Source organism: Haplochromis burtoni, unplaced genomic scaffold (assembly GCF_018398535.1).
Source record: "Haplochromis burtoni strain Fernald_Lab_line unplaced genomic scaffold, NCSU_Asbu1 Contig_467, whole genome shotgun sequence".
NCBI lineage: Eukaryota > Metazoa > Chordata > Actinopteri > Cichliformes > Cichlidae > Haplochromis > Haplochromis burtoni.
The window spans coordinates 98,908-124,168 of NW_024582828.1; the positions used below are offsets into that span (position 1 = coordinate 98,908).

Genomic DNA, 25,261 nt, shown 5'->3' on the forward strand with positions numbered 1-25,261 from the left:
GGGTCCCAAAACATTTACACACACACACACACACGCACACACACACACACACACACACACACACACAGAGTGGCCAGCATGTGGCGATGATAGACAAACTGTATTATGCTATCTATTGTCACCTGGTTAAACTCTCTGGACAGCCCGGATTCATGTGAATGAATAGTGTGTGCACGTGCGCCCTTATTACTCATGCTTTGGGAGCATAAACATCATCTGGACTTGACTCCGTTGAGAAAAAAGCATAACCAATTAGAGAATGCACATTGAGTGATTCAGTCAATGATTATGGAAAAGAGGAAAGAGTGAAGTAATCAACAGACTTGCACAATTATTATTATTTATCTACTGCTGGATTTGGTCATGCAGCATGAAGCAGTGCTCAGCACCATCTACAAGTCAGAAGATCCCGTACGAGCCCTGCCATGTGGTTCAGCAGTGTACAAACTGAGGGTTTAGTAGTTTTGCTTTTCTAACCTGTCAGCTGTGTGTGTAAAAGTATCTGGGCTGTTGAACTCTATTAAAGAACAGCAGCAGCTCCCCTGACACAGTTTAAATAGACTTCAATCAGCCTTAATTAGGTTAGAGCTGATGGAGGGTCACATTTACTGAACTGAGATGAGTGAAAAGAGGCTATTTATATTTCCAAACAAATCCTTAATCCTGGCGTCACAAAGATGTTTTACATATTATATATTTGACAAATGTGTTGCAGCAAGCTCCTGCTGTGGTTTTTATTATTTATCGCCAATTTTCTTGTGAAAAGTTTAGAAAATGAATGAAATTTAAACAAACACAAAAAATTAGGGAAAGAATTCTCAAAGGTTTTAAGAGCTGACTTAAGGGCTGACTCACGCACCTGACCTGCTTTCCTCCAATCACTTCTCCTGCACATTCTGCCACTCGACATCTGTCTTGGCAACGGCTCCAGGCAGATATTTGGACAGTTCTTTTGAAATCCTTGTCTAAGTGCAAGGAGAGACAGCCATAACTTGAAGTAGTGGTTCAAAGGTTTGGCGGCTTTGTCCCCAAACAAGATTAAAGTAGCTTTCTTTTTCCTCAATTTATACTTCTGTAGTGCATGCACACAGTTTCACTGCATCTCAATCCAATCATCTGCTCATCCCACCATAGGACTGAACACGTTCTGTGCCAGTTTATGTGACGGAGGTGTGCCTGCTGACACTCATAAATATGTTTCAGCTGTTGATTGGCTGTTTGAGGCTTGGTGCCAAATTTTTGCCATAATTTTTTTCAGGATTCTTCAGTTCTGCTTATTTCCTCCATTTAGTGTCTAGCTAGTTGTGACTGGTGAGCTGTGATCAGACTGTATTTGTATCTGTGTTTTATTTCTTGCACATTGATAATAACTTTGATATTTTTAAAAAGTGAATCTGTTTGAATGAGTGTAAACACATAGACAAAAACTGTGCTGCGTTACGCATGACTGCCTAAACTTGATGGAGCTGTGACGTTTACAAGTCCCTTTAAAACTTTGGTTATGCAGGTAATTATAATCCTTCGTGGGTTCACTTTCATGGGAGTTGTGCTTTTGTGCCCATATTTTTCATATTCTATCAAACCTGTGGTGCAGAATTCTACACCCTACACTTCAGCTTAAAACTGAGAGTTCATGTTTCCTTCATTTCAGCAGACCCAAACTCTGACTCGGTGCAGCTGATTGAGGAGAGCCCTACGGAAGCCCTGAGAGACCAGAACAGAGACTCTTCTCTCAGCACTCGCTTCATCAACTACATCAAGGCAAGAGCTCGTGTTGTGTTGCGTCTGCACACCTCTGAGTGCTTCAGTTAAAAATTGATGCAGTAAATGGTTCACTTCATGCATAATGCCTCCCTCTGATTGAGGTTATGTAAAACTATTATGTTCACTGGGTTACTTTATTCCAGCATTAGTTACGCTGCCTGTCGTTTTAGGCTCATGCGGTTTGTTTAAATGGAGCCTGCAGCATAAACTGTCACTTTATGTTAATCTCAATTAAAATTCCTTTTAGACTTAAAAGTTTTGCTTGAATTGTCATGAAGAGAGCCAGCTCTACTTAGTATTGGAGTTCATCCACCTTTTTTAGCTTATTCCAAGTTAAAAGTACAAACGGGTTTCACATCATCAAAACTCAGTTTTTACCTCTGCCGATGTTATTCTCCAGTTGGTTCTAGTCATTGAATTGGCCGTGAACTCCTCTGTATACCAAAGTACTCTACAGTCAAATTGCAGAATAAAGACTTGCTGTTAGAAAAGAGTAAGAAACAAGAAAAGCATAAAGAATGGAAGGAATGGATGAAGAAAAAGGACTCTGTTTTCTAATTGTACGGAGGAGAAAGTGGTAACGTCTCTGAGCCGGACTGTGGATCATGTGATTTCTGCAGCTGTTGCTGATTTGCGTACGCTTGTCTTTGCAGGGTAGGACTGCAGCAGACTTCGACGAGCCCCTCAGGATAGAAGAAGACTCTCACTGGTCAACACAACAAACGTAAGTTCGTGAGCATAGTGTCGTTTCGATTTCCACTTTATGACTCACGTTTAGTTTCTCCTCATTTATTGGTAGATTATTGTATTGTATGTCATAATTAGATATTTTTCTTCTACTTTTATTAGCACAGGTTATTCAGTATCTTTTTGCAGCATCATTCAAAATCAGTAGTGATTTTTTTGTGTTTCTTTCTGTTGATTGATGACAATTTAGAATCTACAAGTATCCTCTGAGGAATTTTGCCAGCTGTGATTTTATGATATGGCACCATCATCACCCGTGTAAATACACTGTACATATACATGACTCTCATTTCTATCTTTGTGGCTGCAGGTCAAAAGTCACAGGGGGCACAGAGCTCCACATCGACATGATCAACCAGCTAAAAGAGGCTGTGGAACTGCTGCAGGACCCCAGCAGGTGAAAAACACCAACAGCTGAGTGTTAGTTAGAGCTAAGTGACACCACAGTGAGTCTATAAGAGTATCCATAGTCTGTTTCCCTTTGCTGAGTAATAATTCATATCTGCAGCACTATGTTACCACTGCTGAACTTACTTAAACTATGAGAGAATTAAACTTGACTGAAGTCATGTTTTTGTTTTTAGTTTGTTTTTCTCATTTGTAAGCCAGCACTCTGTGGCATTACTATTGTGTTTTGTGCATCAGGGTGAACACAGAGGAAGATTTGTCTGGAGTCCAGCTCTATCCAGTGGAGATGGTCACAGTGGACGAGTCACTGAAGTAAGATTCCATGAATCTGCGTTTACGACTACTTGTATTATGACTGTGGAAAAGGTTTTGGCCTGATGGACTGAGGGGAGAAATGTTTTTGTGTTAAAAATCTCTTTTTTTTTTTTTTTTTAGCTCCGAAAGCATTCTACCTCTATTTAATTCAGTTCGGTTTTATTTATATAGCAGCAAATCACAACAACAGCTGCCTCTAGGTGCTTTATTTTATAAGGTGGAAATCCTACGACAAAACAGAGAAAACGCCAAACAACAGATGACCCCCTATGAGAAAGGGCTTTGATATAAACAGGAAGCAAACCTCCGGCAGAACCAGGCTCAGGGAGGGGAGCCATTGGGTGAGGGGAGGGAGATGGGACCAAGACACACTGTGGAGGAGAGCAACACATTAATGATGAGTAATGATTGAGTGAAGAGTGGTGTATGAACACAACAAAAAATCCATCACTGTGTCTTGTATGTCAGACTTGATTACTCTGTATCATCTTCTCTGTCAGCCCACAGTCAGTGACAGCTATCATTTTATTAACGTTCAATCGATAGCCTCAATTTGTGTAAGTAAATATTCTAGACATGATCAGAAAGTCCTGGAAGTTGAACTGGGCTAATTAAACAGGACCAACTGTCTCACAATTTTGAGTTTGAATTGAATTCATTCATTTAAAAGGAACAGTGTATATTAGTGAACATATTAATCTTAAAATGGCAGAATTAGCAAAAAAGGCTACTTTTCATCTGTAGTCCTTTGCTGTAAATGGGCTGAAAAAATGGCTATTACAAAGAATTCATCATGCATCTTTGTAGAAGACAGTTCAATGCCATCTTGTTCCTAAGATGCTTCTAAACCTAAATTCTGAAAAACATAAAATAAATGTCTTTTCTTGTATTTGGGCCAATATGGTCGTTCCTGAAGATAAATGTAGTTCTGATTCTGTACACTGTTTTATGTAGGGTCATGGTAAAGTAGATCACTTGCCCTTATTTTCCTTTTTTTTTCTCCTTAGCGGGCAGGACAGTGATGACGGCGCCACATCACCAAAGGTACAGTATGAGCTCGTTAGAGCTCTTTAGCTCTAACACACATACATGGCATACATGTTTCTTAGTTTCTGGAAGGACTTCCAGGTTTGTTCAAACTCCAGTTTGTTGGCCAGTAATTTATAATAAAATAGCAACATTCACTGTGTCTGAAGAGTTCTGGTAAAACTTGGATTTTGAGCTTTTTGTTGGATTTCTGGGTCAGCAGGTGGCAGTGATTTTTATTAATGAGAACTTTCGGGAAATGCCTGGTGGCTCTTCTCTTTGACAAAAGCACCAGAGGAAGTTTCAACAGATGAAAATGTTATTTTGGTATAAACATTTTAGAGGAAAGAATTGGTACTTGCAGCCAAATAATGTTCAAACTCTCCTTCATTTTTCCTTCATGATCCCTGAGCCATCCAAGCAGAACATGTAGGGTCATTTAGAGGGCTAAAGACCCCCTAATATACTTAAGGCATAATTATGGTATAATATGTGATATATAGAGAGAGAGACTAGAAATGAAGAAACCTTTTTCTGGCCTTTTCTTATAGTATTTCAAGTCCTATCCACTACCACTAGGTGGTCCAGTTTGCAAAGACACCTCTCTTATCTAAAAAATTTATTAATGACTATCCTCAACTGGTGGAGCTCAGCAGGTGGAAAAGTGTTGTGCGTTCCTAGATAAGTAAAACCTGTAGGTATGCTAGTAACAGAAAATACTTACAGCTGAAACCTTTGATGCGTCCTGTAGCAGCACATGGATGAAGGTGGCTGTGAGTTCCAGAAGAAGAGACAGATGATTCTAGAAAAGGCCAGGTTTGAAGCCCAGCTTGCGTGTCGGGAGTATGAGTGGCATATGTCGATCAAGGTAAACGTAGCACCAGACCTCTGGATGTAGTCTCTGTCCTCCGAGTGAGCTGTCTACGGTCGTGCTTCGCAGTGATCCAACGGTCGTGTGTCTGTTTGCTGTGTTAGCTGCCGATCACACCTCTCTGAGCTTTTCACGTGTCGCATTTCATCCAGCAGCCTGATCCACATGTGAACAGAGAGGGTACATGTTTCTCTGTTGCTACATGCGAGTCTCAATCTTTCACCAGTTACTCACAGGCTTTCTTGGGAAATTACTAACTGGCTAAACTGAAGGTGGGTTTACTGAAAGCCTTTGTAGTGGACAGTAGAAAAACAAGTGGCTGGTGTTTTCTCTCTCCCATGTTAGTGTGCAACATTCATCTGCTGAAGTGGCTGTGTGACTTGAGGTCTCTGTGTTTTGTTTGTTTTATAATTAACACTGTTTCAGGGTTATTTTTGTAATTTCATGAACTATATATTATGATGTTTACTATTTATTGGATTAACACCAAAACTTTGTTTTTTTATATTTCTGTACTACCTCTATTTATTTCTGGGTTAAAGCATCGGTTAAAACATCCAATGCTTAAAACAGTAATACCAGAATTTGTCTTTCTATTGCTTTTTTCCTTTTTCTTTCTATTATTGTAGGGTCTTTACCATAAAGTGCCTTGAGGCAGCCGTTGTTGTAATTTGACAATGGTTACAAATAAAAAAATTAAATTGAATTCAATTGAAAAATTGAATATATTGAATATATTTCTGTTGTAAAACATTCCCTATTTCCTCAAATTAGATTAGGAATGATAGGTTTCTGTATGAAAGACACTGAATTGAATGTACCATTAAGTTTATGTTACATGGGGTGTTTTGGGCAAGGTCTGTTTACATTTGCAAAACTTATGGATGTTGTCTAAAATGTCATCCTGTTTTGTCACAATTAATTGTTCTTTGTTTTCTCCATTATGTTAACATTTTTTCTTGTGTTTAGCTAGCTAACTTAATGTGTACAATAGCAAATCTGTGACACTATGAGTGCAGTGGGTTTCTGCTTTGATGGTCATCACTCTTTGTACAGGGCTGTAAGCAGCACTGTATTTAGAACAAATGGAAATCAAAGAAGATATATATTGCAGTGTGTTCTGCATATATTTTAAACTGCTATTGTTCACATAAGAAATGCAAATTCAGATCAGATGTTATTACCAGGTGATAATATGAAAGACCGTAGGATTTATTTTTTTTTTCAAATAAAAATAAAACAGTCTTTGGAAAAGAATATGTACCTCTTCAATTTTGTTGAATTACACACCTCTGGAGCGTTGGTGCTGACACTAAGCTAGTCTGCTGTATCTGTGTTTCTGCTCACCATATGAGTTGAGTGATGGTTGAAGGTAGAGGAAGCAGGAACTGAGTGGAGTGTTGTTCTGAGTTCAATTTTAGGCCACTGAGCTCCTGTTAGTCTGCACAGGTTCATCACAGGAGTGAATGTGTTTCTGTGTACTTTATCTCTCTCTGTGGAGTCATTCATAAGTCTGTGTCATTGAAAACTGCACATAAAGCACAGGATCAAGATTGTCCAGCATTTTTTCATTAAATTGACTAAAATAGGACTGACTTTAATTTTTGTTTCCATTTCTGTTGTTGTAGCGAAATGACAGATCTCCAGTGAGCGGACCTCCATCCTTCTCCAGCCCACCCTTTGGACTGAAACCTCGTTCGGGTGAGTCAGCTGAGATAGTGGACCAGGTTAACTGGAGTACCAGATGTACAGGTTAACAAATTGGGGTTTTTTTCTGGACAGAGTATACTTTCAGTTACCACACTGTGATAATTTAATGGCATTTACTATGCTGGTCGCTGAAAAAAAATGCACAGTCTGAGTGTATGATGAACACCTGATTTTGACATGAGCTCTGTTGCTCTAGTCATACAGTTTGTAGCTTATGTAGTTTTAATTTAAGCTTAGCCTAGAGCTCAACATTCTAATTGATATAATCCATATTGGTTAAACAAGAGTGTAGGAAATTGTCTTTCTTTTACATGGCTTTATATGGCTTTAAAAACCCTAAAAGCAAAACTTTCTACAGGTGGGTGAAAAAGCAAACACACTTAATTATTTTTCTTCTAAGGCCCTAAAAGGGTGTCAGCTTTAATACACTGCTGGAAACGTCATCATAATAATGTTGGTCCAGGATAAACATTAAAACTGACATTGTTTGAGCGTTCAGCTAATGCTTTGAAAAACTCTTGCTCACAAACCAACATGTATACCTAAATTTGACTAACAGCAAACCTAATTTGGTAATATATTTATTATTTTGTATAAATTAACAACTTGAAATGCTTACCATTTGTTCCAGAATCTTATACAGAGTTTTATACAAACTAAGGCATTTTTTTCCGAACATTGCAATGCTATGACATCATAACAATGTGACTGGTCAGTTGATCCTGGACAAACAGTATTGAACAACACCAACACAGGCATATCAGATACACCGCTGGAAACCCTGAACTTAGTCATTAGCTTAAAGCGAAGCAGCAGCAGTCATGTTGTGGCAGCTTGTGGCCCCTGCTCATCAGCTTTATTTGCAGAATGATAGAAAGCTTCTGCCCATGCTTTATTATAGTTGGCAACCATCCAGCTTTTGTTTGCTGTTACCAGTGTGAAATGATGCTAACCGCTAATGAAGCTAACATGATGCTAACAGCATGTGAGAGTGATTTGTAATGTGAAATGCCACTAATCTTTATTTTGTTTTGTGCTGTTTTGTTTTGTGTCTTGTCATCTCATTCTGTTTCTTTGCTTCACCTTTTTTACCTTTTCTGATTTACTTGTTTGTTTTTTGCCTTTTTTTGTGGCACTTTCATTTCTCCTGCATGACCTTTGATGTTAAAAATCACATAAACACTCATTTAATCTGACCTGCCTGCATTTTTGAATCAATACCTGCTTCATTGATTCCTGAAAACTAATTCACACTTTCTCCTGGTGATTTTTGCTGTTTTTCGGGGTGTGTTTTTCGTGGAATGAACTTTGCCTTGCTGTACTTGGTTTACCTTGATGCTCACCCTACCACCACCACCTCCTCCAACTACCTTCCTTGCACTACACACACCCCCCACCTCCTGCGTCTCTGAACACTTCCCACTTCCCACCCGCCTGGTTGTAGCTCCACCCTCGCTGCCCTGCTCGCCCCCGCCTTCCTGTCTCGACCCCTCCCTCCTCCCACAGGCCTCGCCCCTCCATAGAGATACACCTCGTAGCCATGACGACGGAGGCAATCACAACCGGGGTAGGTTCCGCTTTATCTGCTAATTGGCCAGATGACACACATCTGGGCTGAGCTGTCTGCTGACAAACCCTGGGTAGGGACCGTTTTCTCTTCAAAGCCAGAAAAGCCTGTCATTACTGGTTTTTAACTTTAAAGGTGGTCTTTAAATGTGTTTTAAAAAACAAAAAAACATTTTGAATTTAGTCTTTTGTCTGTTGTTTTTCTGTTCATTAGTCCACAACTTGTTTACCATCCTATGTCATATCATATCATTTTATTTAACACCAGCAGCACTCACAAAAAGTGAGCGTATCAGAATTGGTTTTCCGAGTCATTGCTAAGACAGCTGTCATCGCCCCCCGTCCTGAAAAGGATAAGCAAAGAGGATTGCTAATTAATTAATTAACTAATTAATTAAGGTTATATCATTGGGAATTACTGATCTATACCAGGTTTAATTTCAGAGTTCCAGGAACAGAGCCATTAAAAATGAAAAACCAACCCGATTTGAATTTGGGCGATCTCCTCTTGCAGTCACCTCCAGTGCATGTAAAGGAACCATTTCCAGCACAGTTGCTCTTGTTCTGTCTCTCCATGGAAACCCCATTATGACTATATAACTGTCAACTCTGACTTCACCACAGCCTTCAAACTTTCACAGCCATGAGTGCACACATCAGCTTCTCTCCATCTGAACAGCGTTGCTATAGTTTTGTATTTTTCATTACCTTTTTCAATTTTAGGTTTTCTTTTAGTTTAGTTTTGTTAGGTTCAGTTTTAGTTGTAACAAGGCTTTATATCTGTCAGAATAAGCATTATTGATACACATGTGAAGGTCCTTTAGTCCCAGTCATGACATGCTAACCATTCACAGCCTGGTTGTGCTGACAAAAAAGACTAAAACTAAAGGGAATTCCAGGATATTTTTCTGTACTGTTTTTCTTTTCCAAGTTGTGCTTTTTACATTTTTATTTTTATTTCAAACCAAAATGTTTTCCCCACTGAGCTTTTAGTGCAATAATATAAGGGTGACCGTTTTAGCACACTGGAGGCTATCGAGGAGGCGCATCGCAGGTTGCAGAGAGATATTGAAAAACAGCGGCTGTGCTGTGGAAGCCATCCAGGCATGAAGACAATGGTGTTGAATGAGAGATCGGGTATGGTTTTTTATTTTTGATGAAGGAAATCTCGGAACAGATTGTTCTCAATCTAGCTGTGATCCTTGATAATGCTCTGAGTCTTACGTTGTCCTTAGTGGCAGGGAGGCGCTTGCCAGCGACGTTCTCTGCTGCCTCCACCACTCTCTGTAGCTGTTGGCATAGCAACTCTCACTGTGGAACTGTGTACCCCCCTTAATGTTGCTTCCTGTAGTTCTCGCTTCTCAGTCCAGTGTACCAGCTCAAATTTTGGGGAAAAAAGTCTCAGCTATTTGGCAAATAACTGACAATATATTTATTAGTTTTAAACAAGTTTTTGATTTGTTCTTTCTCAAATATTTGTGTGGTCTGATAAATTTGTTGAGCACAGTACCTCAAAAAAAGAATTTGCCTGTTGTACCTGCAGAAATATGTCACAAATAATTTTTACAATCTTTTAGAGTTAGCCTGAGTGGCGATTGTGAAAGAAAAAAGGAGTAAAGGAGCTGTGGCCTCCTTCACTTTTCCTCCTCAGTTAAAGAACAAGCAGTAATGTCTGATGATGTGGTGTTGGGCTGTCAGCAGGCATCTGAACATGCAGACATTTAAACTGCAAACACTGAGATTTAAGGTGAAGCTGAGTTTTTTTTTTAAATTTTATTCATTTTTTAATCTTGACGACAGCGTTTTGGACAACCTTTTGACACAGAGGGTCTGAGTTTGTGTTCACCTGTGGTTTTAAGAAACTTTATTGTCATCTCATCAAGCTGCGACTCACTGGCTCCTCTCGTTGGTGCGAATGGGGACAGCAGCTTCCTTTCCTTTGAAATTCTGTCACAGCTTTCTCTTAATTTCTCTCGTCCACTGCCACTGTGTGTTTCTTTGCCTCAGACCACATGTTAGGGTGTTTCAGATTAGCTGCTCTGCATGCACGCGCGCGTGCATACGTTTGTGTGTCGAAACAGCAGACTGTGATCAAAGACGAGCTTCACCGCACTCTGCTTTCATCTCCAGCTGTTCCCGTGTGTGTGTGGTGGCTGTGGACTAGCAGGCGCACGTGGTAGAAGTTAGAGCTGATGCCATGATTTGTGCGTGCGACTGCAGTTGGCTTGTGTAGAAGATCTAGAAGGTCTGAAATTTACATTTCTAAGAAAATAGCTATTGTAACAAACCAAGTGTTTTGTTGCTTCTATATAAGTGAGGTAGGGCTGCCACGATTAGTCGACTAGTTACGATTACGTCGACTATCAAAATCGTCGATGACTAATTTAATAGTCGACGCATCGTTTGAAGCTTTGTAAGATCCCAAAAGACGCAGGAATAAGTACCGTAGTAGGATTTAAGAGTGTAATAATGGACTGAAACAGAAGATGGCAGCACTGCATGTACAAGGATGCCAGCTGCCATTAAACCCCGAAGAAGAAGACTGTGTCCCAGAATTCATAGCGTGGCCCATCACGGCCCTGCTCAGTTTCCAACAATGGCGGCAGCTAGTTAGTTTTAATATTACTCTTATTATTCTTTCTGGGCCACAAAATAGACGTTTGACATATTTTCAGGCGAGAATGTAGCTGTGTAAACCGCAAATATCTGCTCAGTTTATCAGGACACCACATATTTTCAAAAGCGCTCCGACGTTTTCGGAGACGTCTGTTACCCACTAGCTCGATAGCTAGCTGGGGGCTAGGCTCACTAGAGCCGTGAGAACACCGGACTCTGGGAAAATCGTTTTCAAACCCACCGCCGTCTTTCGCTACTCAGGTTAAACATGATATACAAGTCACTTAGATAACTCAAAAATGTTATTGTTTGGCTTTTTTCAGTATTTTATTTGTTCCTGAGTAAATCGGTTTAAACTTCACCGAAACAATCTGCACATTTCATTAAAATTTAATAAACTATCATCTTGTCTTTATTTTTAGTTAGCACATACCTTAAACACTTAAAGCTGTAAGCTAATGATAGTTATATAAGAGCAGATGCTGCTGGTGCAATAAGCTGTACGTTTTACGTTCAATGGATGCATGATCTGATTAGTCGACTAATCGCAAAAATAATCGGTGACTAGTCGACTATCAAAACAATTGTTTGTGGCAGCCCTAAAGTGAGTGTGTTCTAATGACTGAGAATCATCAAATGCAGCTTGCTGATTCAAAGGAAAACCCCAGTGCCTTACAAACTGGGGTCTAGTAGTCTGACACCTTTGGCTCCACAGTGCAGGAACCACATGTGATCCACAGGTGGCTAACCTGGGGGGAAATTTGCCCACATGGGAGAAATGTGAGATTACGCAATGTGCACAACCGCGCAGTTCACTCACAGGTACCCACTGTTTGCCTGAACATGCGTGTTTGCTGGACTGAGTTTGATCTGGCAGTGTTCAAAAGAGCTTCTTGTCAGTCATACATAGCTTCCCCAGTCCTCAAGTGCTTTCATAAATGCTGAATGAGGTTGATTTTTGTGGAGGAAAGTCCATGATGGTCAGGGCAGACTTTTTGGCCATGGAAGTGATTGGAACGCCTAAATTCAGTGGTTTGAATGGGTGAGTGTAAGTTCTTGCACTGTAGTGTATAATATAGTGTATCTTGGCAAAGTTGTCTGCTCTGCTGCATATGCACTGAGCTGGGCACACTGAGTAAACCTGTTACTGGTGGACCTTACATCTTACTGAAGTTGTCCTTCTTGCACTTGAGCAAAATGAAAAAAATGTTATTATTAGGGTTTTTTTAATGCGTTAATACAAAGAATCCCAGCATTTGTTTTCACTTCTGTTCTCATACTTCACTCCAGAAGAAACAGTTCTGTTTTGTGTCGGCTTTGTCGTGACACTGCCTGCATGTGTTGTGAGTTAAAATGTCTTAAGTCTAACCACCACATGGCTTGCAGCATCAGAGACCGTATTAGGAAAGTCTGATACACACACACATACAATTGGAGATGTATGCGTCTGCGCATGTATGAAGTATCAATGAGTCTGGCTTTCGTGTGCGTCTATTTTCGGTTCCTATATTTTAAGCGTCAGATAATGGTCCCTAAAGGGGTATCCTACTTCCACTGGAATAGAGTCCAAGATAGTAGATGGATCACAGCCGTGTCATATTTTATTTATCTTCATCAGCACCAGTTTCAACTGTAGACCACAAAGTGTGGACATGTTTTGCCTGGTTGTGACTTTAGGACAGGGTTCACACTTGGATTAACAGTCAAGTTTGGCTGGGTCATTTAGCTGTAATGTTTAAGATTGGGTTAAAGGGGATGTGAAAATGCAGTGTGTCGAGGAAGGTGCTCACAGAGCTAGAAGTTATTTTTGTGCGGCCCAGAAGAGAGCTGCATTTTAGTCGTTTGGTCCATAAAAGGCTCTGATATATCGCGGCGACTCTTAGCTGTGAGCTGTTCACACACTCGCTGTAATAACTCTTGAATGTTCACAAATCTGTTACTAACCCTCAGAGACTCTTTAAACTTCACTTTCTCACCACTTTCAGTTTTTAAGTCTGACTCATTTTCATTTCACTCTTGTAACATTTTACATGTGTTTCCCTTTTGTGCCCTCGCTATATAAAAAACTTTTCGAGTGTACTGATGCTGAACTTAAAAGTACAGTGATTCGGTCTGTTGATGCTAACTTTCACACTGTAAGCTATCTGACTCACGTCTTTGAGCTGCTGCGCTCTCAGTGTTTGCTGTTGTAAGGAGAGCATCATTAGTTATCTATCAGTGGCTTCCTGAAACTCTTTTTGAAGCACAACATTTCTACACGAGCCCCTTATGTGTAAGCGTGATAAGATGGTGACTAATGGTCCGTAATGGGTTCAGGCCTCAGGGAGAATGACATCATGCTCCCATCGTCAGTGCGCCTGACCTCATTAGTGACCAATCATCACCTTGTGTGAGTGACTTCAAGTGCAGATGCATGCACAGACTGCGTGTGATCAGTCTTTGAATACTTGTCTTTTTAAACATGTAACTACCATCATTTTTAAAAACTATGTGCCAGTTTTAAAAATGGTTATGTAAACCATCAGAATCCATAAAAAATAATCAAAGGACATTTGGATTACTTGATGGAATTTACTGCAGGTTACACTAAAACATGTTTTGTTGCAAATGATTATTTTTTCTTCCTCTTTATCCATATGAAAATGACTTCTGATCTCATTTACACTGACTGAGGCAAAATGGAAAAGTGTTGTATGGTCAGACAAATCAAAAGTGGAACTAAAGAGGAGAGGAACCATCCAACTTGTTATCAGCAGTCAGTTCACAGGTGTGCATCTCTGATGGTACGATAGCAGCAGAAATGTATATACAGGTTTTAGAGCAAAGTCCTTCATATTTCAGCAAGACAATGCTAAACTGCAAGTATTACAGCAGCATGGCTTCATAGTGGAGAATCTTTCACCAGTTACAATCTTTCCACACATTCTGAAATGTAAAATACAACAAAGAAGAAGCTGTTTAGCAGCTACAATCCTGTATCAGTCAGTCCAGCAGCTGCTCTCCTCAGTTCCCCAAATTTTATGGACTGTTGCTAAAATACGATGTTACTACATATATGATGTAAATTGAGATGCTGCAGTGCGGTAAACCCAACTTTTTTGAGACCTGTTGCTGCCATCATATTCAAATTGAGCTAATATATTTTTTCTGTGTTATGCTATAAATAACAGGATTTATGAGATTTGCATGTATTTGCATTGTTTTAATTTACATTTTGTACAGTGTCCCATCTTCTTTGGAATCGGGTTTATGTAATCAAAGGCCAGGAGCGTTTAATCAATTGTAATCAAAAAGGCAATCAGCCAGTCTTTGATAGTATACTAACCTGATTGGATACCCTTCAGATGTGAGCAGTTACTGTGTAACAGCCTGTTATATCAGCTCCTGCTGTTTTTTTTAAGGATTCAATCATCCAAAGTCAATATTCATTGCTTTTTGTGTTTATCCTTGGAAAATGTGGTTACCTTTGCTTTCAATTCTTGTCTTGTCAACCCTGCGTGTGTCTTTTTCATCTCATTTCACTCTCATTATTGGAGAATTGGCCTCAGTTCTACTGCCCAAGCCGAGGCCTGTAGTCCTGGAGGAGACGGCAGGGTTTAAAAGATGGAGCTAAAGTGAGAGCTAAGAGGAGGAAATATAAACTCTGTTCCGCCACAGTCATGGAGAATTTGAGGTCCTTGGGCAATAACATGGGTGTGCTTTGGTGAGCTGACGTTTCTACTGTACACTTTCACACTAGCTTTAGCCTGAACCAACACACTGTTTGGATCCCTCTGTCAGCTGATTCAGAGAGCATCCGGGTGACTTATGGTGAATGATTATATATAATAAATGGATCTCGACCACCTCTGTACCACTTAATGACAAGCAGCGGAGCCGTGGACATTATGAAAGATGGCTGCAGCCACCATGATGAAAGATGTTCCACACTTATTCTTCTTTGATTAATATTATTTATTTATTGCTTTTATTGTAAACACAGCCTGGGATGCTCTGTCAGTATTGCTGCAGTTTGTAGTCCAAATTCTGCTTAGATTGTGATAGTGTTTAATTTTTTATGTTACCAGTTACAAATCAGGAGGGTATTTGGAGGAAAACGCCAACAAGCCCCCCCATGAAAAAAAAACCTTCAGAGAAGAGGCACAGAAACAAGATGCTACAGGCTCAGAATGTCCAGATGGCAGAGAGACAGAGAGATATTTAGAGAGAAGAGGAGGAAGATGATGAAGAGGAGGGAGTGTTGAGCAGCTTGTAGCATGACGTGACCCAGAATATAAACCGAGTGAGAGAAAACCGTTTGCCCTTCACCATATTCCCCTTCCTCTTCGTCTCAAACGGAGAGCTCAGGCCAATCAAATGATTTTTCACACTAAGACGATATTCCATTATCCTTTAGTGGACCCCAGCTCCTCCACCTGCTGTTTCACCAGAGGAACTAGGCTCCAAGGTCCAAGTAGATTATTTTACCAACTCAAAAAAAACGTCAACTTGATCAGTGGGTTTAGTCAAAGAGCTTCATTCAGTTCCAGAGGAATGTCAGTGTTGACAGTGCAGAGTTGAAATGTGGGTAAAACTGTTGAAAACATTCACACCCTGAAGCCCTCTCATCTTCTCCTCCTCAAAACATGAGATGACCCCCACTGAAAAGCCTGGAGCTCCCTTCTGTGGTCGCTCAGTGGAACTGCACATTCACAGGCAGTGTTCAGCTTCATTCAGCTGTAAGAGGCTGATGTATGCGTGTGGAAAATAGGACAGTGAAGAGGTGAATGATTCAGAGTTTAGCGGTGTGCCTTTCATGTGTGTGGGTGTGTAGGAAGAGACCAAGTGTGTTTCACACTCTGTCCTCCTACACACGCTAAATAAAAGTGCATCTCGTCATCTGCATTTCTAATCCGAGCTTCTCTTCACTTTCTGCTCCAATTGTTGATATTATTTAAATTGAAGCTGGAACAGTCCAATCCCAGCAGCTGTTTTGATCTTTAATTTATGCTTTTAGTTGTTTTTTTTTCAGGCAAAAGTAAAGCGACTTTGCAAATATTTACATATTTATTTTAATCTCCTCAAAAGAACGAAAGAGCCGCCATCTGTCTGCTATTTTTGAGGGTAAACTAAAGATCTGGTATGTGGGAATACATATATATGTATATGTGTATGTATGTATATATATATACATACATACATACATACATATACATATGTGTATATTGTTACATTTACTCTCCAGCTTCTCTGCTGGAGAGTAAATGTAACAAGGATGGGGTGTTGATGGTGATTTGCTTTTTTGCTGAGAGGCAGCAGGACAGTAAGCAGACAAGAAACTTTAGAAGGACTGGTATCTGGGGCAGCAGCTGGCTGAGTCTGACTGAAGGGAACACATCCACCTGCCAGGCCCTCGAACACTCACTAATTAACACGTCTCTCATCTGTTTCATGTGTTTTTTGAGACACAAAAAGACAGTCGACTGTCTCCCTGCTTGAGCCTCAGCTCAGTAGGCCTGGTAACTATTGCCTGATTAATAGATCAGCACATTAAAAATCTGAGTGCCTGGAAGGTTTGTGACTCTTTTCCAGGCCTTGAAAGACCACAGCACATGAGAGACACAGAGGATTTAATGTTTAATAATCCATCTGTCTGGGCTTTTTTTCCCTCTGCAAGCTGTTTATTGGAGCCCTAATTCCTCCTCACATGACGGCTCCTGTGACAGAGCGGGAGCGAGCAGCATGCTGAGCTCTGACTGCACGAGTGCATGTGAATGCTGTACTTGTGTAAACTTTCCACAGAACAGTTTTTTTTTCCTCTCACGTCAGTTTGTGTCACACACTCATTCTGGGATGTTTGTCTGCATCAGGCTGCACAGTGGATGAACTGAAGTGCAGCACCAAGGTCCAGTATTTAAACAATGAACATTACTTTTAACTTTGAGTCATGCAAAGCTACTGTAGTAGTCCTAGGATACAAATATGGAGGTTTTTTTCTGTCCCCTTTCCCAGGTTTTGACAGACGTTCTTTTCTCCGTCGGTGCTCCAAAGTCTTTGGATTTTGATCCTGCTGTGTGATTTAGTTAAAAGGAGTCTAAATTTGTGTTTTAAAGACCTGCTGCTGCATTTTTAGTTTCAGTAGAATATTTAATATCTTGCAGTGTATCAGCTGCTTGAGAAGGTCTTTGCTCATTGTTTAAATGCACTGCTGGTATTTATTGTGGCATATGATTATTAGATTTCCCGCCTCCAGTGGCAGCTTTTCAGTCTCTGCTCATCACGGCAAATCTCTCCTTCCTCAGACGTCTGCTGTCCTTGTTTTATCTCTAACTGGTACTAACTGTGTACTCCTGCAGATGCTTAATGTGTTATGTTCCATTTTCTTTTGTTGTTGCTGCAGTGTTCCTGCGGAGCCACAAGAGCCTGGAGTCTGTGGATCCTCAGTTCACCATGAGAAGAAAGATGGAGCAGCTGCGGGAGGAACTGGAGCTCATGGAGCAGCTAAGAGATGTGAGACAAGCTAATGTTCTTTTATTTTTTTATATTATTTGAGTGGGGGGTGGGGTGTTATAGATCTGATATGAGCTTATGTCAAACGTATCCAGCCTGCATGACTGAGGTTAAGCAGGTTTTCACCCTGGCCAGACTAAATATCTGTCTCCATAAAAGCCTTCATTGTATCTTAACTGCAGATTTGGATCATAAACCCGGAGCTCCTCTTCTGATTTAAAATAAGTCTGACGCTCTGCATGGAACCACAGGGTTTTGTTTTTTGTTTTGTTTTCTTAGCTCAGCATTTTATCAGCTCAGTGAAATCTCACTGAATGAAAATTGCAAAGATGTAAGAATATATGTTATATAATAATAATAATAATAATGGTAATAATATACAATTATATCTTTATATTTATGACAAGTGCATCAAATGACCTGGACGTTTTCTTTAGACATATATTTGTTTCTGTAAGCCAGAGTTCTCAAACATAAAATCAGACTGGAAAACACACTGAATAAATGCATTGAATGGCTTTGGAAAATTATGAAGAAGGGCATGAACTTTGGACTTTTAACTGTATCTTTAGTTTTACAACTTTTGCTACTGGTAAAGACCTCCCACATAGCCATTTATACTACACCAAAAGTAATAAAATGATAGATAAGCAATTAAATAACACAAAAGTTCCTGTTTTCTTGCTACCTACTGTAGGTACGTGACAGATGGACAGTGCGCTACCAGAACTTTCTCTGTAAAAGAGTCGTGCTTACAGGTTTCTTTCATGCACTGCAGCAGTCTTTGTGTAGATAAACTGAAACATGCTACTGAAATTGGGCTTGTTTTTGGGGCACTTTTGGTTTGGCCTCTTGGGATCAGAAAGGGCTGTATGTGGCCTGCATGTAAGTCAAATGTATGTTGGAATGTGATGTAACCAACAGACTTAAGGATGGTTGTAACTAGTTAACCTTTAAACTAAAGAAAACTTTAAAGCCTGCCAGCTGTCAGGGAAGTCCTGTTCAGTTTCTTTATGGTTCGTTTTTTTTTTTTCATGTGAAGGAACCCAGAGCTAAACTAATCTCCCACTTTGCTTTGTGTTTTGCCACACTGAATGTGATGCGTTCAGATTTACTGTGACTCAGAGTTGTGCTATTTGGAGCGCAAAAGAAAACACTCAAACATTCAGTAACTGCATCTTTGAGCTTGAAAGCTACGGTTTTCGGGCAAATTCTGATTTTCAGTCATCTAAGTGAGTTTATGGAGGTTTGTTTTGGACGATATCATCAGGATGTCCGATTCTGTTTTCTCTCACTGTATGATACTGCGATCCAGTCCTTTTTACTCACACAAAGCTGCTTGCATTGTTTGCTCAGAGCATCGAGAGCAGACTGAAGGTCGTCCTTCCTGAAGACCTTGGTTCGTCTCTGATGGACGGCGTCGTGCTCTGCCATCTGGCCAATCACATTCGCCCACGCTCTGTCGCCAGCATCCACGTCCCCTCACCTGCAGTGGTACGTCTCACTGACAGTTGCAACCTTTGACCCTTCGCATAATCACTGGATGAGCGTTCAGTTTCCCATTATCCCCTTTAAAGTGTAAAAAATAGAAAGTTTTGTTTCTAAGTGTAGCTCAGTAAGTTGTTATATTTGTCTTCCAGCCCAAACTCAGCATGGCCAAGTGTCGGAGGAATGTGGAGAACTTTCTGGATGCCTGTAGAAAAATAGGCGTACCAGAGGTAAGAAGTGCATCTTTGTACATTAATAACACCTTTACTAGAAGCCATGGCCTGTCTGAACTGGGGGCGGATTTCAAGTTGCATGACTTCCAAAACCTACTTAAAGTCTAATCAGTTATTACACACCCAGAGTCTGAGTCTGTCTGACGCTGCAGTTATCAGGTAATACCATGATGGCTACTGTGCAGCCCCACTGCTGCTGAAGGACATTTTCTAAGCCTGTGCTGGGATTTAAACCAGCAACCTCCAACCTGAAAACGCCCCCAGTTCTTCAGAGAAACTCCCAACTGAGTCCATTTCAGCCTGATTCAATGGGTTGTTGGCTTGTTGTTGACACAATAAGTCAAAAGAAGTGTCCTGCAAAAATCAGATCTCTTCAGCATTAGGGCTATGATTTTACTTTAATGACACTGTAGCATTGGCACCTTCCATTTCCTTGTAATTTATATCAGAAAGTGAGGTGAAAACTACAATTAAAGATTTTTGCCAGACACTAAATTATAAACCAGACATGGAAGGAAAGCTGATGGTTCTGTGTGTCTAAAAGCAACTTTTTGAAATGTCATCCTTGAGCAGTTAGAACTGATAACACAATTGCATTATTTTTTTTACCTTTATGCCACTGAACAATAAGTAGAGCAGTCTGACACAGGTTGAACCCAAATCTTACGAAAAACTTGAAAACCACTCAGCTTTTTCCCACGGCTGGTTAAATATCCTTTCTGCCTCCTTTTTGTTCTTTTTGTCTTTTTTGGCTGTCTAATGGGGTCTTTTAACTTCAACAATGCTGACTCATCACTGCTGTCATCGCTGCCTGCAGCTTACAGCTTCCTCCATCATGACAGAAGTCAAAGTGGCAGCTCCAGTCTGGTGCAGAGCATGCTGGGCTGATTGTGTTTACTCCTTGTGCGTGAACACACTTGTAGAAGTTCAGATTTGACTTTCCACCTCTGCACTGATTTAAGGAGTGTTGTTGTCCAGACTGAGAACATATGATGGTTTTTGTTCATAGACCCTGTGTGGTGGATTCTGAAAATAAAAAATAATAATAACACAGATTTAAAGTGAAAGTTCAGCAGTGTGCACAGTGATGAGCTAGATGTTAAATGCACACTTGATGGTACTTTTTATAAAAAATAAAATCGCTTGAAACGCCAAAACTTCCTTAAAAGGAATTTAAGCCCTTTTCAAAATAAACTTAAACTATAGTGAGAATGTGAAGAGACAAACACTATGAAGTGTGTCTGTGTGTCGTGTTACAGAGATGTCTGCCGAGTCCATATCAGCCTGGAGTAGGTTCCAGATACACTCTTGTGTAATATCTCTTTGAAACACAAGATGGTGCTCAGACCCTTTAGTGCAGGGGTGGGTAACTCCAGGCCTCGAGGGCAGGTTTTAGATTTCACCCTGGGTCAACACACCTCGATTAAATGATTAGTTCATTACTAAGCCTGTGGAGAACTACAAGACATGTTGAGGAGGTAATTTAGCCATTTGAATCAGCTGTGTTGGATCAAGGACACATCTAAAAGCTGCAGGACACTGGCCCTCGAGGCCTGGAGTTGCCCACCCCTGCTTTAGTGGTATTGGCTCAATACCCCCTTGAGACATTCCAACATTTTTCAGGTTAGCCTTCAGCCTCGGGCAACAGTTTTTTTTCTAGTGACCAGATCGAAACTAGGTCACTAGAGAGAACTGTGTATTCCCTGACTGGTTTAGAAGTGGCTGCAGGCTGACATCAACTGCAAACAGGGTGCTCTGAAACCCTTGTGATTGCTTTGTTTGCTGGTGGATGGCTGCAGTTGCCTTTAGATTGATGGAAGACACCAACCTGTCTGCCTTTTAGTCTTCAAATTTGAACCCAAAAACATTTGCCTTCAAAGTAAGAGTTGTGCCTTACCTCTGCAGCAGATGCATTTCAAAAGGAGCATCTTTTATGTTACACTCTAGCAACCACTTGCAAACCTGTTGAAGAATACACATTCTTGTCTAGTAACCAGTGGATACCAGGGGGAATCACTAACTGGCCTTTTAGAATGAGGCCTTAGCAACTGATTTCATGGCAACTGCCAGCAAACACATTTTTCCCTAGCAACAGAAAGCTGGGCAGATGGTCACTGACTGCTCTCTAGGTCTGTGACTGAGGTCTTAGTAACATGAAGTTACTAAGGTCAAATACCAAGATGGCATAAAAGTCAACTTTCAAGACTGCAACCTGTGGATAGCTACCCCAAAACCTTTTGTTAAAGTGCTGCCACCTTATGGTGAATGACTAAATTAAAGCCAGTAGCTGGTTAGCTTATGATAGCATAAAGACTGTACACAGATGACCTGTTTTTTCTGAGGAAAAACATCAGTTTGTCAGTTTGTCATTTTGGCAGCTGTGTCGTATGCATTTTGGGTCTCCATAGGAAACATATTTTTGTGCTTTCATTTTTTATTCAAATTATGTGAAGTTGAGTTTTGACACTCACGGTCTTCCTTATTATTAAGGCCGATTATACCTTATTAGGTTGAAAATAGCTCAGCATTTTTAATGCCGCTATCTCTCCATTGTCCTTTGTCACTCATCAACCAATCAAAATTAGGAGAGGGCAACATTTACAACATCTCAACTGCAAATAATTGTAGAAGAGAAAACTTAGGCTCGCTTTTGCTAGATTTCTATAATTTTACATAACAATAAATGTTTGAAATGTGTGCTGTGGAAATGAGACCATGGACAACTATAATGCAGCATTAGTCCAAAGACCTGGGTCATTACCAAGGTACTTATGTTTCCCAGCAGGCTGTGCAGAATTAAAGTCTACAGTCAGGAAAGAAAAGTAAACACAGAGGGGTACACCTGCTGTTACATCCCAGCACACCTATAGTTCAAGGCTACCTGGCAGGCGGACCTTGTTACCACTATACTCATCCAGGCTGGCTGTTTCTGCTTGTTTCCAGTTTTTATCTGTAGCTTCATACTGCAAAGCAAGATCAGTCTCAAGGAAAGCAAGAAAAACTACTCATTCTGCTTTTCTGCAGCTGTAGAAACAGAAAAAGACTGGCTTTAGAGGTAGAACTGCTACAGATCTAGAGTTGAGGTCACATTCACAGGCTCCATTTGCCAGTTTAAGAGAAACAGGAGTACGGATTTTTAACACGGTGCTGCTCAAGGGTGCAGGTTATTAGGGGAAATGCAAACATTAGATTGTTTTTTCTGCAATCTTGCATTAATGCAAAAAAGTAAACAGCAGCATGTGTGAGACATGTGTCAGGGTTAATTGGTTATTTTATTACACTTTATGATTGGTAGTTTGATTTTTTTTATTTGATGTTATGTTGATATCTGTGTGTTTGTTTTAGGTTTGTTTTTTTGCTCTCTTATCTGTTAGAAAATTAAAGTTCAAAGGTTTAACCTGCCTTGACCTTTTGACCTCCATCTCTGCTTGCTGGCTGTTTTCTGGCCTCTGTGTTCGCTAGCCGCCATTTAAGCTGCAGCCTGACTGCTTTACTAGCAACGCTTCTGCAAAGCTTCCCTGCGCTTACGTGCTAACAGCTTCTATGCTAATGCGCTGGCCTGCTGCACTGGCTCTCCCATTAGCCACCTCACCTCTTCATCACTGGACTGCTTACTGGGAGGACAAAGGGTTCTGCAGAGGTTCTGAGCCATCCTCTCAGTAAGCATCCCTCCTTCCCCTGCTTGCCTCACCACCAGCTCCTTCACTCTGTGACCTTTGACCTCTGTATCCATTGGTTAACCTTCTGCCTTTTCTCTTTTTTACTTTCCGGCTGGATCGCACCACGTATCCCTCCTCCTTTCCCTTGTCTTCTTCTTCTCATCAACCTTCTTGCTTTTTGTGGAGAATATTTAACCTTTTTCTCATTTCTCAAACTTCAATCCATTTTTTTTATCTACACACTTATGTTTTCCTTCACTTGTTGCCTTTTTTCTTCCTCGTGTCTTTTACCTTTCCATCATATTCTCTCATTTGTTTCATCACACATTCCATTTTATTGCCCTATATTTCTCTTTCTTCTCTGTCCTACTTCATCTTTCCCATCTTTGCTCCCTTCATTCCTTCTCTTCCAACTTCTCCTACTATTTTTCCTCCTTCCTCATTCACTTCCTCATTTCTTCCCTCCTTTCTTCCTAATGGGGGCAACAGTCGTCCCTCTGCTCACCTTATGACATCATCCAGTGCCGCCTGCAGCCGGTTCGCACCACGGTTCGGGCGCTGGTTGCCTTGGATCCAGACAGGAAACGGGAGGAGGCAATCTCAGCTGCAAACCCCACTTCCCCTGGGGCATCAGAGACTCCCTTATTAGTTTCTGTAACCACTCAAACTCCGCCTCCTGCCTGGCAGATCTGGGACCTTATTGGTTCGAGCTTAGTTCACATCCTCTGCCTTGTTCTGCTCTTCGTGGCCTATAGTTGGACCGAGCTGACGTAACCGTGACACCTGCAAGCTCTGCCTTCTTTCTGCCCAGGCTCCTCCTCCTTATTTCTGCTGAATTTGTGTCACACGGGTGGGAAAAATTTCATTTAGTGGCTCTAATCACTCATCTGTTATTATTCGGTCAGTGTTGCAGTAATTAAGTGTTAAATTGCATTCTGTGTGGTGCTAAAATAAGAAAGAGGAATACTTCCCATAAACATAGTGGTCGATGCAATGAGTCTGTTTTTGGAGTCACTGATGGTCAGCCAGTCACCAAATGTAACCATGGCGATCTGTCAAACAACAAGCTCAAATAAACACATGACAATCTAATTTCCTCACATAGAATCTATAATATTTCTATTATTTTTAATGAGCACCATCCCATGTGACACAAATGCAGCATCAGCATGAGTGGATGCCTCTTCTTTTATCCTCCTTTTATCCTTCTATGACGTCTTTGCAATAAACTGACACATAACAAAAGCAGGGCATGCAGAGTAATAGGTTATCTGAAGTCAATGATGTCTTATCAACATGTTGGCCAGCAGAGATAATCACATCTGTGCAGGACCGAGGGCTTATTGCTTTTCTCTGGGTCACGTCAGTCTGGGGCTCTGAAACGGTTGAATTTCACTGAAATTTCTTGCAGAGGGAGTGAATATGCCCATATTTGTACCACTTCCATAGCAGTGATCAGATTTTAATTTTGGATTAGTGGGCAGTATTTTGCAGCCTTTTGGAGGTCTAGTGGTGAACTGACTGGAAAAGAAGCTCTGAAATATTGTCTGAAAATATTTAAAAGATGTGATCAAAGAGTTCTGGAAAGATCACTATAAAAATCCTAAACCATGCTGCATTTAAATTTGGCCCCCTCTTCACTTTCAACCTTATCGTCTATTCTTAGACAATTGCTATTTATAGGTTTCTCCCTGAAAGTCCTCTTAGGACCATTTGCTCTGTAAATACATTCACCACAGTTTTCAGACCAGTGAGAGCCCACATTACAATCTGTTTCAAACTTTCAAACCTTATTGCTGGTGATGACATTTAATGCTCTGACTAGAACTGAGCACTTCAGTTTAAGTCCACAGTTCTAAGGTCCAGAGGAGGCACTTCAGGTTTGAAGAATGACGAGAAACATGCTGCATTTTTTTCTGAATTGTTCACATTGTTGAGCTTCATGGATTCATACCCCAGAATCAAATACTGAAACTTTCTGGGGCATTGAAGGGAGACTATATGGTGGAACCAGCCTTATTTTGTAGTGTGTACTAGCTAAATGCAGGAGTTCTTTGTCCACAGAAAGACTACCTTCACTTTGGTTTTCCTTAATGCAGCTTGTCCACTTGTCTTTAAAAAAAAAAAGAGAGACTAAATATATCAGTGGACGATCAGTCTTTGAACGCACTGGAGGAGATCCAGCACCCATTAGTGCAAATGCACAGGGACAGAACAGGACTTCAGGGAAGGAGTCTAAAAATAGTAGGTGCTGTGAAAGTGGTCCAGAGGTGCACAAGAAGATGAACTTGAAGTGGGGCCAAACTTAAAATGGGAGTGCTTTTTCTTTTTACATCTTTTACATCGCGGGCGATCGTGGCTCAAGAGTT

General features: G+C 40.6%; 1 protein-coding gene across 1 annotated transcript in view; it reads left to right on the forward strand.

Annotated features, from left to right (window-relative positions):
• Positions 1-25,261, forward strand: part of lrch1 (leucine-rich repeats and calponin homology (CH) domain containing 1) — a gene marked incomplete in the record, with an annotated part of 100,651 nt that overhangs the window by 64,937 nt on the left and 10,453 nt on the right. The window contains 11 exon segments of the mRNA XM_014341275.2: positions 1,652-1,761; positions 2,418-2,488; positions 2,822-2,908; positions 3,157-3,231; positions 4,242-4,278; positions 5,012-5,128; positions 6,760-6,832; positions 8,286-8,408; positions 17,403-17,512; positions 18,869-19,006; positions 19,153-19,230. Coding sequence (XP_014196761.1) covers positions 1,652-1,761; positions 2,418-2,488; positions 2,822-2,908; positions 3,157-3,231; positions 4,242-4,278; positions 5,012-5,128; positions 6,760-6,832; positions 8,286-8,408; positions 17,403-17,512; positions 18,869-19,006; positions 19,153-19,230 — 1,019 coding nt within the window.